At 42.3% G+C, this 14,134-nt stretch overlaps 1 protein-coding gene across 2 annotated transcripts in view; it reads right to left on the minus strand.

The window, feature by feature from the left end:
* Window positions 1-12,775, minus strand: part of LOC311494433 (rap1 GTPase-activating protein 1-like) — a 41,377-nt gene extending 28,602 nt beyond the window's left edge. For both annotated transcript variants that reach the window (XM_084553484.1, XM_084553485.1), the window contains exons 1-2: window positions 11,579-12,775; window positions 888-923 (exon numbers count right to left, since the gene is read on the minus strand). In XM_084553484.1, coding sequence (XP_084409610.1) covers window positions 888-923; window positions 11,579-11,622 — 80 coding nt within the window. In that variant the 5' untranslated portion in view covers window positions 11,623-12,775. The remainder of the gene's footprint in view (window positions 1-887; window positions 924-11,578) is intronic.
* Window positions 12,776-14,134: the final 1,359 nt, after the last annotated feature.

Raw genomic sequence — 14,134 nt, forward strand, 5'->3', positions numbered from 1 at the left:
GTCCTGCTGGGTATGAATACTGATGATAAAGCTGCGTAATTCAAGTTCTGACACAGTGGAAAGGATCCACAAAATACATCAAGCAGAGTCTGTTGAATATTTTCTTACTTTAAAGAAGAGTATGACTGTCAAAAAATAAAAATATGGCTGATAGGATCGTGTTTTGTTCCTTTGATCAGATTTTTCCTTCGTCCTGTCACCTCATCCAGTCACTTCCTTTATGCCTCTTCCTTGTCTTCACGCCTACAACGACGCTGCTGTTTCGTATCCATTTTTAGGTCCTTGTCTTCGTCTTCATTTTGCCCCAGTGTTCATTATCTTCTCCTTTGAACTAAGGTGCAGTCATTCTGAAGTAGCAGTAGCTGGTGGCCTGTCTGCCGCCTGTGAAAACAAGCCTAGTCACCGCCGAGTAATACAGGCCCGGCTGATAATAGAGACCCTCCTGAATCTGTATTCCAGAGGGAAGGTGAGATGATACTGTGGTGAAGCACTGTTTAATCTGCTGCATTCAGAGAGAGGGAGATGAGGGCCAGGCACTCGTGCCACCCCACCTAAAGCTTTCAGAAACATGTATCTGCAGTGGCAGGAGGTGTGCATGCTCAGATCACTGCCTGCCACTCCAACAGCACCACTCCAACCTTGCCAGCACTGCAGACATGGCAAGACGGACCGGGTATCTGTTTTCCCACTGCTGCCCATCTGCTCTACCTTTTCACTGGCTCATTCATCTTACTTAGACTCCACTCGGTGGAATCATTCACGCATTTTAAACCCACAAGGCTAGACAGTGACATTGAACACCACTCCAGAGAGCTACAAGCTTTTCAATTTGCTGTCCCACCATAATTCAATTTATTGACAAAAATAAAGACAGAGGAAAAACTCACCATATGCTTCTGGCCTTGGAGAATGTCTTGTCCACTCTGAAATAAAAAAAGCATATAATATTTAGCTCTTGCAAACATGTTTAAGTACACGTTGACACTCATTTCATGGCCCAGACATTCATTGTTTCATGTTGATTTCTCTAAATTTGACAAAAACACATTAAAAAGCTGCTTCGCAAGCAACCACTTCACAGTCCAAACAAAATACACCAGGGATGCAATACCTAAAAATCAGCTAAATGTTAAAAACTAGAACACACCACAGTAAGAGATGTCAAGCTCTTGTCCGCCTGCAAGTTCACTCTGACTAATTTTAGTGTGGAAAGTGCAGAGGGACAGTGGACTACCCTTCCCACTGAACTGAGAGAGGGTGGTTATACAGCAAGCTGAGTTACCCTGAAATAACTCCTGCCATCTGTTGAAGCAGTACTTCCAAGGATGAAAGGATGATTACTAGCCTGGTGTTTCCTAAGACAAAATGAATCTTGTTCTGGTTTGAATCCCTGCTACGAGGCTCATTACTCACTGTCAGTCAAGAATCAACTATCAGCTGTCCTTGAATCACTCTGGATAAACAGATTTAAGGAGTAATCACTGGAAACAATAACCAGACGATGCAGCGCTGGAAGCCGCAGATGAGAATGTACAGAGCGGTTTTAGCCAGTAGGGGGCGGTGTGTGTGCAGAAGTGAAATATGTTTCATGTCTGCAGGTGGAATCCAAGATAAACCAGGGTTTCCTTTAATAGTTGGAAGCTTGTTAGGCAAGATTTTAACAGCAGGACACGCAATCAGAAATTGGAAACATATCACAATTGTAAACAGTCACAGACTTGGGATGCAGGAGATGAGTTCACAGGCAACAACAGTGTGGACATTTAAGACTGGTGACTCATGGCTGCAGGCCGGTGTCTCGTGATGGACGGCAATGGTGACACAGGGAAAAGGGACTGTTTACCAAATCTCACGGCCTCTCAGAAATACTCACAGAATATAGCACCAAAAAATCCAAAAGAAGCAGACAAAACAAGTAGCGCCCAAGCTGTAATGCTGATTTTATGTTTGTTTTCCCCTTGCTTTTTGACCTTGTCTTCTGTGACTGTTTGTGTGGCTTCATCCCTAAAGCCAAAGCTGGGTCTCTGTCTGCTCCCACCCCGTGTCTCCCAGTAGGGCCACCAGAGTTTAGAGGTCCACTCATCTTTCTCTGGATATCATTAGTGTATATGACAGAGCAACACCCGGAGGATGGTTCTGGAAAGGGAAGTGCTGCTCTGGCAATTTTTGACATTTTGTTCATGTTTTTTTTTTATCTTACGATGAGATAATAATTTATTTATCTCACCACTTCCTAATAAAAATTAACAAGAACTGAGGGTGACAGGAATGTCATAGTATTACTGGACAACACTGACATTTTGACCATGTGGTAGCACTAGTTGGGAAATAAGGTCACCAGAGATGTGACAAATCACACTGAGGGCAACATGGACATCTGAACCCAGTTTTCTGGCCAATCGTTCAAAAAGAAAATCATCATTTTTAACGAATTTCTCAAAAATCAAATAAAATAGAAAGTAAAAACTGACAACCTTCTGGCAGTGCAAGACGAAATGTTAGGGGATCTTCACAGTAGCATTCGTTATTTGGGGACCAAGAACATCTGTACGAAATATCACAACAACCCATCTGACTGAGGTACCTGAGTCATGAAAGGAATGCACTGGCCAACACTGCCAGCCTAAGAGTCATGCCAGTAGGAAGGCAAAAAAAACCAGTCTTGAACTCAAGCTCACAAAGCGGGCTGCTGAGGAGGTTCCTGTTTTCGTTCATATAGAAAGACCCTATAAGTTTCATTGACTGTTCAATGAGCCAACGTTAACAAAAAGTAAAAGAAAAGGACTTCTTCTTTTGTTGTGGGAAATCCTCAAAAAGATAAATGAAAGCCCAAAGCTTCCTCCTTCTGAGAAAGCTGTTTAAGTGAGAGGAAACAGGCTTTGGGGGGGGGGGGTTCGTTTGTTCAATGCACTGTGGAGTCACGAATCTACAGACCTGTGTTGTTACAGTAGGTTGTTGCCCGACTCCTCGCGGCGCAAAAGATATCTCATCATTTTCAAGCCCCGAGCCTCCATGTGACATATGATGACACACGGGTGGAATTTGCCGTGTTGTTCTATCTCAAATCTTCCACCAGCGATGATTTCAAACAGCCTCTCAGACATGTGTGTGTGTAGATATATCAGCTCTCTATCTCAAGTGGAATGCACACCGGTCCTTGGGAGAGGTCCTTGTCGCTCTGCTCTCGTGAAGCTGAGTGCGAGGAGAGAAAAGCTGTTTTCATATGTACCGCATCACTAAAGAAAACATTTTCCAAACCTCATCCTGCGCCGCTCACCCAATCTCAGGTTTCGTGGAATTCCTATAAAATGAAATCAACCTGGGTGTGTCCAGATTATTGGACAAAGGCTCCAAACTGAAACACCAAAAACCAACGCAGGAAATTTGAAATGAAACCCATCCTTAGCTGGACAACAGAACAAGGCACCCAACAGCTCAGAGCTCTTTTACTGGGAAAGAGGAAGACTAAATGTGTCTAGTTTAGTTACAGCCATGAAATCGACAAGCACTCCTCTTCCCTTGTTGTATGAAGCTGCAAAAACATACACAGATGTACTCATACAAATACTGTACTTGTCTGGCATCTTGCTAAAAGCTAAAAATAAGCTGCTTGGTGACATAAACATGGTTGTTTTTAGACAGAGGGCAAGAAAATTGCACGCACAATAGTAGCTACATTAAAAGCTGTTTGGCTTCATTCCTGTTGACTCTTGACATTCCACAATTTATCTGAAAGTGTCAGGTGTGTCACCCGGGGAAGAACAAAGGTCTTTTTTTATCTGACATGCAGAAAAAATGTCCTAGTACTAAGTGTAATATCTCTATTTTGTAGGGAAATGATAGTCACTCAAAAGAATAGCAAATGAATAAGAGATTCAAATATCCTGATGAAAAACAAACTTCACTAAAACATTCCACAAATAAAGCAAAGCAAAGCTAAACTGCGCGGGACAAAACACAAATAAAGACAGAGAAGGAGAGCTAACGACAGACACCCGTTAAAAAAAATAAATAAATAAAATCTCAGCCTTAGCAGCAAAACAAAGAATATTCTGTTTGGCGTGGACAAAAGTAGGCTATAGCAAATTTGCCTGCGCTAATGCATTTGTGGGCTATGAGTCACATTTGCACATTCACCATGAAAACAGTGTGTGCAGCGTATTTTTAATCAAAAATAAATAAACAGAAGAAGAAGACTACGAACTAGCCCATTTCGGAACGCAACATAGGAATTACAGCTCAGCGGGACGCAGCCAAATAAAAGCAAATTGTTTTTTCATGCCTCCTCAGCTAGGCGTCAACCAGAAACCGGTTGCCAGGGAAACCGACATCAGCAAGGCATAAGAGGGCTCAAGGCGGGTCTCAGAAACCCTGAAGCTGTCACTGTGTCAGCAGCTCCTACAACTCGACAATTAGCTAATTCAACTTAATCTCACAGCTTGTAATTTTCTCCGCCTCCGGCTAAACTTTAAACACTTTCCTTACTTTAGAAATTAGCTGAGGCCTTTAGTATATATCAAGTCAGCAACACCGCTCCTGGCAAGTAGGTCACCAGACTGAGTCGAGGACTCAGCCCGAAGGAAATCCAGCTTAAAGCCAACAAGTTTGTTGTTCAGCTACAAATCTGCTTCGGTAACATGTTCTTGCGGTAGCTACTAATTCTATATGTGAAATATAAGAATTTGGCATAATCCACAGCAGAACTGACAAAAACCATCTTGAAAGGCTGCAGACTTTATGGAAGTATCCCATCATCGTTCAGTTAGGACTTTCACTTTCTGGATGTTCGCTGTACTTCTATGAAAAACAGTTTGTCTGTGTCTGATAGCACAGGTTTCAAATAAGAGACATTTGTATTAAGTGATATCGTGAAACTAATGCTAAGGACATCTTCCTAATGAACCCAGCTCACACTGAAATGATTCCCTAAGGCTGCGGTGAATTTGAGCAGAATCCTCTGTGTTCCCCCCGAGCAGGAACTGAGAACAACTAATGTCCTTCGGCAGTGTGGGCTTGATACCTAAACAGAGATGAAAAGGTCACGCATTCGTATACATTAACCTAAGAACATAACCATTACAGCCTTCTTATAGAATCAGTACTGAGGCTTCAACAATCTACTGCTGTCCTGGCGGCTCTGGGAGATCGCGCTTTACAAACTTCTAAAATCAGCGTTCTTAAAATGATGACATGTCGTTTTAGTTAAGCCAGACAGCAAGATGACGTTTGATTGTTAGCACTAAATAGAAAAGCACAACTGAATGATATTTTCATTAGTTCCGCGATTATTGAACAAAATGCTAGACAAACATAACTGTTGACATAAATGTAAAAGTAAATACGATTCCTCCTCAATGTGTCAAATTTCATGCCAGTGATTTCTTGTTGAGATATTTCACTAAACTCCAAAAATGTGAGCTGTCCTGTGGCAGCAAATAAGGAAAAGAGTCATGGCAGTCCTTCAAAAAAAATTGCTGAGATCTTTCTGTCTGGGCTGAACCGGCACGTCGACCCGGTGACAGATCAATGTTTGCTCAGCAAAAAAAATAAAAGTAGACGACTAGATGAATGCGCCACATATTGTCATATCTGCCTCTGCTTTTAGCCATTCACGGTGCCTCAGGATAGGGTCTGGATGAAAAAGATAGATGCACAGAGAGATTGACAGGGCCTCGGGCAGTCACTCTTTATAAATAACACCCAGGGAAGCAATAAAAGACATTGTCAAACGATGCTGAACGTGACCAGACCTAGACTGTAGACTGCATTGCGGCCCTGAGTGGGCTGAATGAGCCTATTGACGGAGAAATGAGTGTAAAGTGGCTGAATGTCCTCATTTAGCTACAGTACAGTAGGATACAGTGTGTATGAAAACACACACATTACTATGCTGGCTGCTAGGCTCAGCAACATTTATCCCCCAAACAAACGAAACACTCGACTATATTTTCAATTGTCAGTTTATTGAAAAAGAATGTAGTGTTTCTTTTTTAGCGTGACTTGACTGGATGTAGTTTTATTTGATCACTATAATGTTTATTTTATGCCGGTGTTTTGTGATTATATGTAAATCCCAATAAGCAGATATGATTTCAGTTCTATGTGTCTATATGTGTCACATTAATATGTGCATATGCAGGCACTTCAAGTGAAGTATTAGTTCAGATTTCAGAAGTTTGGAGAAAATTTTGCGAAGGTTCACTTCTTGTTTCCTGTAGCTCTTTTCACCTTCCCTTCTTATGATCTGTTCTCCTTTTCTGTCCTCAGATTTGTAAGGAACTGCTATATAACTATACAGTACACCAACGTATACAGGTGTCTCATGTGAAACCCTCCCCCAACTTTCGCTGAAGTTACTGCAGTTGTTGATATAGTCACATTAGTGACATCAAAATATAGTTAAACAGAAAAAAGAGGCAGATGAATATGATGGTGTATGGTTAGATAAAAATGAGAAGGAAAGATATATTTATTTTCTTAAAAAAAATCAAATCCGAACAGGATTCACCTTCAAAAGACCAAGGCGATGGGGGGTTTGGCCCTCCCTAACTTTCGTTTTTATTATTGGGCTGCTAACTTGCGATGCCTTGCATTTTGGTCTTCCTGTTATGGCCAGCCTGACTGCCCGGACTGGGTGGCGATGGAGGTACAGTCAAATAGTAATTTGTCGGTTCTTGCCCTCCTTGGATCCTCACTTCCACTAACCTCATTAAGATCACTCAGAAACCCAGTGGTTAAACACTCACTAAAAATTTGGGTCCAATTTAGGAAACATTTTGGTTTTCATAGTTTTTCCTTGCTAAGCCCCATCGCATCAAACCACCTTTTTAAACCATCCTGCCAAGACTCCACCTTTCAAGAGTGGCACAGGAAAGGGATTGTACGTTTTCAAGATCTGTTCATAGACAGCAATCTGGCATCATTTGAGCAACTGAGTAGGCAATTCAGCCTCCCTAAGTCAAATTTCTTTAGGTATCTCCAGGCAAGGCATTTCATCCTCTCTCAGAAGATCGGCTCTGTAACAACAGCAGATTCGACTATAGTTGACACCGTCCTTTCTATAAATCCACTTAAAAAGAGGCCCATTTCGGCTCTATATGGCAAGCTCTTGGAGCTTGGAAATGCCTCCACAGATAGGCTGAAAGCTGCATGGGAGGAGGACTTGGGCTTTCCTCTGTCGGAGGATGCTTGGGTCTCCGCACTTAAACTGGTTAATTCAACCTCCCTCTGTGCACGCCACTGTTTAATCCAGTTTAAAGTGGTGCACAGGGCTCATATTTCAAAAGCAAAACTGTCCTCCATATATCCGGATATCAGTCCATACTGTGTAAAATGCAAAAATGTGGAAGCTTCTCTCATCCACATGTACTGGTCTTGCTCAGGCCTTGGGAAATATTGGAGGGAGGTTTTTCATACACTTTCTCAGGTGTTAAACATAAAATTAGATCCAAACCCAGTGACTGCTCTGTTCGGGATTATGGGAGGGGAGGAAAAGCTAACTACAGCAAAGCAACGCATTTTATCCTTTGCCTCCCTTCTGGCTCGACGAGCAATTCTGCTCAGGTGGAAGGATACTTTTCCTCCCACTCATGCACAGTGGTTGGAAGACATCATGTCCTGCTTAAAACTGGAGAAAATCAGACACTCCCTGCAGCATTCAAATAAGAGGTTTCAGAAGGTGTGGGGCCCCTTTCTAAGAGACTTCCAGACCCTTTAAGGGCTTGGCCCTTGAATACTGCTCAGCTTTGCTGTACATGTGTTATATACTCTGTGCTTTTGGTTTAACAGTGATACTTGTGACTGGTAATCTGGCAATGACACGGGAGGGATTATTTTGTACAATGTTCGAGGTTTTGTCTTTTTTCATTTGTCCTGTTTTCCTTTTCTTTCTTCTTTATGTGTACATGGTGCGATTGATATGTACCCATAATCTTTGTAATGGCTATCCAGCACTGTACACTTGCTATAATAAGAAAATGTTAATAAAAAGATCTTGAATAAAAAAAAAATCAAATCCTTCCAACGTGCACAGCTTAAAGACCACAATGATCAACCAGTTTTATTGTCTTTTTAAAGATTAGAATTACATAATCTTTAAAGCTGAAGTGTCTGAATTTATCTTTAGCACAACTGTCTGAAGTGGACCAATTGGAATTTACGGTGGGCTTAGTATACTATTATTATTGTTGCCTATTATACTACTACTTATTATTATTATTATTATTATTAGAACTAGGTAAAAGACCATTAGCATTAGATAATTAACTGCAGCTAAAGCAGTGCCTACCCTCGCCATTCTTCTCCGTAGACGGCTCGCCATTGTGGAAATGAATGTGACAAGGTAAATATGCAAGGTGGACTGACTGCGTAGGCACTGAAGAGCCCTCGGGTTGCCCTACATCCCCTGTTTGTTTTGCCATTGCCCTTGGAAAGGCACTTGAATGGCCTCCTGCTCTCAAGTAGCTCTGCCTTGCAGTGTAATCATCTTTTATAATGCAAACATTTGCTTTTGTCAAACAAAATGACCCCGTCTGCTTTGGTTTCTTGTTGTTTATGGTGCATTATTCGGCACAATGCGCCTTAGACAATGGATCATCAAAAATCAAACAGAGACAAAGGCTATTCTTTCTTTCTTTCTTTTATTAAAACAGCACGAGGTGTGAAAATAAAGACTCCAAAGACAATGCTGGACCTAAAGTGCCTCTTTAAGAGCCTCAAACTGCACAAAAACACATGATGAAATGAATTATTCTATTTCCCACTGAGAAACACTGTTTCCCCTAAAGAGTCTGTGGTCTTGTTTACTTGAATAAATAACATTTTTTTTCAAATCAGCTGACCAGAGAATGCGAAACGAGGCCTGCTCTAATGTCAAAACAATGTGTGTCTTTCCACTGGGTTGTTTTTGAACAGCATTGACCAGCATGCTTCCAATCCCTGTATGGGACACTATAACATACAGCATCATTGTTCGGGTCGCCTAAAGCTCTCGTCACTTTGTTTACTGGGAGAGTACTTGGTTCACTTAACAGGTCATGGCTCGGAGTTCATTTCATAGGAGTTTACAGGGAAACATGAGAGCCCTCTGAGACAAACAGAAATATCTGCAGCTCATGTCATGTGATAGACAAGAAAGTCTAGTAAGGAATATAACCCCTGAAAGTAGACGGGATGTTTGATAAGAGACAGTAAAGGATATGAAAGTCTAGCATTGCAACATTATTGTCCCGCTTGACTAAGAACATTTCTGTTTCTAAAGTACAAAGGAAAAGTGTAGTAATAAATAAATGTTCCTGTAATACTGAAAAGAGGTTATAACCAATGCAAAGTAAAATAAAAAAAATGGCATATGGCACAAGTCAAAATAAGTGGCAGTTTCATTAATATTTGATGCCAAAAGTATGGAGCATGCTGTGTCAAAGAAAGACCAATCTGCAGAGAAGCATGAGAATGCCAATGGGATGCAGGGGGCAGAGTGTATTACAAATCGCCCGCTGATATAAGCAATCAGACTGACCTATTGAAATGCCAAGTGCAATGGCATTCAAGGCCGCTGCCAAACTGAAAAGCACAGTATTTGTTTTATATAAAAAGAAGATATGCTGCTTCCTCCAGTGTCTTCCGTCAACTTTTCCACTACATGGAGGAAATGAACAATTGACAATGAGTCCAAACACATCCGGTCCTCGAGGCAAAATGTTCAGATCACCTGCTGTGAAGCGGTTAAACTCCTCTACGCTTCACAAGAAGTTACGTGGAAGGAATCCAGTACAATTCTGAAACTGTATACAGCTTGTCAAGGACAATTTTCTATGGATTGTTTTTCAGGGAAACGTCCTGTGATCTTAAAGTAGGCTTTTCTAGACACTCTCATCCCACGCATGAGTCATAGAAAATCGAAGGAAAGCAGCTGTCCACTGTTTGTACCAGAGGCGGGGAACTTAACCAAACTTTAATCTGCAGTCCCAGAAAAATAATCTCTTCTCTGTCTTTTCAAATGCAGTTTGAAAACACTTCCAAAGAAGAATAAAGCTCACCTTTGTGTTGCTTGCCTAATTAAGTTTTCAAGCACATCATCTTCTTCGTCTTATTGTGGTGTGCCAAGGCATGATGGCCTCATTACTGTCCCTTGAGGCCAGAGGATAGAAAACACCTACTTATTCTTGACAGATGATGAAAACCACAGTTGTAGTTTATTCCAACAGCCACAAACTTCAAGAAACAACACCAGGATGAGATTTAAGCTCTACTGGAAGAGTGTTCAAACGGCATTTTTCATTTCTACCAGATGAACATGAAAACGATGACTACTGTCTGTTTGGTTTGGCACACGTTCATCTGGTTAACCTCCCTGCCTCTGTTGAAATGCGGGTACACACAAGCTTCCCAGAGCTTTTCTTATCTGAACAAAGACACTGTTAGCTTGACTGGTTACAACTGTAACACGCTGAAAGACGGCCACAACAATGTGAAGGACGTGACTGAGGATGATGTTGCATCACTTGACGCTTCTGGTGCCAGTAAGAGCTGTACGGTAAATCAGAACTTGTTCCCCATGAAGACAACTTGAACTCATCGGACATTCAAGTTAAGCTAAACACTCAAACGCAAATAAAGTAAATCAATTACATTTTGTTTTTCTTCCGAAGAATCAAATCAAGCTAAGTGCCTACAGTCCTCTCTTCTGCGTGCTGTTCCTACCATGACTCTCCATAATGTTTATGATCTCTCTGGCGTTCAGCTGGCCACACTGACACACTGATGTCATTACTGTGGCCACTACAGTGGAATTGCTGCAAAGCTCAGCCTAGCCTTAACTGCCTCCACTTGTTCTTAGCAAATTTCCAGACTTTCTTGAGGCTTTCAACACACACAAAGTGTATAATATGCATATGCGCAACACTTGTCTTTGCACCAAACAGTCCTACAGGCATGCAGTTGCACAGGGGCACCTGTTCACCTATTGACCAAGAAAATCACTGCTGACTCTGTGTCTACTGGTCAACATCCCGAGCCACATATACACACTGCAGAATGACAACAACACATACGCCTTTCTTTACAGTTCACTTCAACAAAAGGAAATATACACAATAGACGCAATGCATACCACACCTACAAAACACAAGCATGCGCTCACATGAGCACACACACAAACCATGAGGTGACATTTTTGCGCGCACGTTAATGAAATACAGGTCCTCTGCCCTGTCGTCTCTCCCTTGATTTCTCGTTTATGAGCCTTCATCTGATACCTCATCGTTACCGCAGATTGAAAACCTTTATGAGAGATCATCACGTAGCGACAGCAGCAGCAATATCAGGTCCAGTTTATAATAATAATAAGCAACAAGCATGACGAGTGATTTAGGACAAAAGCTGCCTTGATACAAATGATGGCATTCCAGTGCACCAGCAGCGCAGACGTGCAGCACAGACACAAACACAGACACAGACACTGAATCTGCACAGTCATCAAACCAGGTGCCAGAGACAGATACTCAGACTTTCACCATCACACAGGAGAACTGAGAAGAGGATTAGTCAGTGTGCAGATCAATAGGATATTCCTTCTTACCCTCCATAGGCTCCAAAAGTGAAACTCCTCTTTCTCTGCGGCATACTGGCTAATAGATAGCAGTGAGTCAGTCAACTCAGTGCTGAATGAAGCCAGCACTTGTGTCACTTACGCTGACTGAGCATGTGTGTGTGTGGGTGTGTGTGTGTGTGTGTGTTTGTATGCTTTGCCTGCCGTCTGAGCTCCACTCCCCTAGCCGGGGCTAACGTGCCCTGCCTCTTCCTTGCTTACACGCCTCCTTCACAAATAGGGGAGAAACGGCAAGAGGATGAGGGAGGAAAAAGGGTGGAGGGGGCTGGAGTGAGAGCTGCTGACTGTGCTAGTCTCCCACCGAACCAGAAGTGTAGTGAACATGCTGTCACACAGCACAAACACGGGGATATTATTTGTTACTTGACTGCATAATAGCTTCCAAAAACGGCTGCAGGTATAAAGAACGCAGAGGTTTTCTTGATACTCTCGGAGTTTGCTCGGAACAAGTCCAGCAACACTAGCACTCCCTTTATCTGTCACTGGAAGACAGCTGGTCAAACAAGCCCGCAAACATCAGACAAACATCATTCTTCACAAATGTCCTAATCACAGAGCCTATAGCCTGAAGTTAGCAGCTCCACTCCTGCATACTGCAGGTGACGACCTCGGAGCAAGTTTCTAATCTCCTCATTCGTCTCCTGCCTACAGTAATTCTTCCTTTTGTCAGCCCATCACCTCTGGTATGCGCAGTGCTATCCTGACTCACTATCAACCGCATTGATTAAATGGAGTACATATCTGGACATAGAGAGCCTCCTTTAGCTGGCTGTTGAGTCTGATAAAAGTGGCGGCGGTGACAACGGTGCAATAACGCTGCCACAGATTATTGAATAAAGAAGGATCGCAGTCTCAAGCATCAGCCAGCTATCTGAGAGACATTCATTACCAAAGCATTCGTACTATGTTGGATGAATCAGACTCCTGTTGCCATGCCCCGTGTTAGGCTGGACGGTGGCTGTCGCATTACATGGGAATAACGACATTTTTACGTGTAAATAAAATCTCATTAATCCAGGGCCCTAATTTCCCCAAGGACCAATGATGTCTTCATCCCATTAACTACAAAGCACCCGTAGTAACGGAGCAGACAAGCTCTTAATTAATCAATAGGCCTACCAAACGAGCACAATCACGCTGATAAGCAATTACATCATCTCGCCGCAATTACATCACCCCTTTCCTCCAAGAGAGCAATCACCTAAAAAAACACTTCAGCGCAGTCCTTTGGCTGACTTTGTCAGTAATGGACTTCACTTTGTCTCTTGGCCATGTTGCAATTTATCAAACCTGACAGATCTTTGCCTGATGGAGATAGGATTAGTTGTTAGAGATTATTGATTTGATTGACAATTAGCTATCACCCAAGGAAGGAGGCGCTAGTGGCGGCTGTGCAGGTCTGTCGGATGGACGTTGTGTGACTTTTGCCCAAACTGAAAACACAACAGGATGGATTGAACTGGTTTACATGCATGTAGAAGAGCATAAAGCTTATTGATCCCATACATTCACCTCTAACACTGTGGCCATGAGGATGACATTATACCCTCGTGAGTAACTATGCCTCAGTGATCCCTTAAGCCAAACTAGGTCAAAATGTGAGTTAATTAGCTGATTTTAGGAAGCTAAACAAAGATGTTGACCATGGACTTGATAGTACTAAAAATATTAATACTATCACTATGTGCATTTAGCTCAAAGCACTGCTGTGTCTATATAAATCCATACAGCATCCTCGCTACATCCTCCTCTTGCCCACAGAGTGTCCTATAGTGCCTTCTAGTGCTGCATTTTGTTATTAATATCTGGGTGATCAACAGCTCTAAGGAATTAAGCAGCCGTCATCCATTTTTCCTAGCCAGAAGTTAAAAAGACAAATTACATATTTGATTATCTGATTAAAAAATACGCTATGGGCTAGACATGAATAATATATCAAAATCCACGAAGAAGCACAACAAAATGCAAAGAAATGGTTGCTGAGGAGAGGTCAACAATTTGAATACAATTAAGTTGCCACTTTGGAGTTGTTTGTGATTGTGATGATGACCATGTTTCATATACCAAACCTTTTCATGTCTTATCCGCCTCCAGAAGAAAGCCTCAGCCCAACCATAAGCTCTGTTACTTTAACAAGCAGTGAGCTACGCTGCTCCTCTGTGCCGCCACAGACCGACTTTATTTAAGTGCCACTCTATTGATTTAGCACATCAGTCTTGGTGCTACCTTCAGTCCTGTCTGCTTTCCTGACAATTCAATTAACTAAAGCAGCTTCGGTGCACGCGTGTGTGTGTGTGTGAGGCATTTGAATGGGCGCAGCTCAGACAGGAGCCTTTAATCACATCACCTCAGGAACAAGGCCCAGTCCTCCAAGCAGCTCTGGCTCCTCTTTTGTTTTAAAGGAAGTGAATGGGCAGGAAGACGGGCAGGAAGACTCTCAAGAGGACAAAAAAAATGGAGATCCCTGCCCGATAGCCATGTCATCGGACTACTGATACCACAACATCAACAAAACAGCTGTCTTCA

This window comes from Chelon labrosus (assembly GCF_963514085.1).
Source record: "Chelon labrosus genome assembly, chromosome: 10".
In the NCBI taxonomy this organism is placed as follows: domain Eukaryota; kingdom Metazoa; phylum Chordata; class Actinopteri; order Mugiliformes; family Mugilidae; genus Chelon; species Chelon labrosus.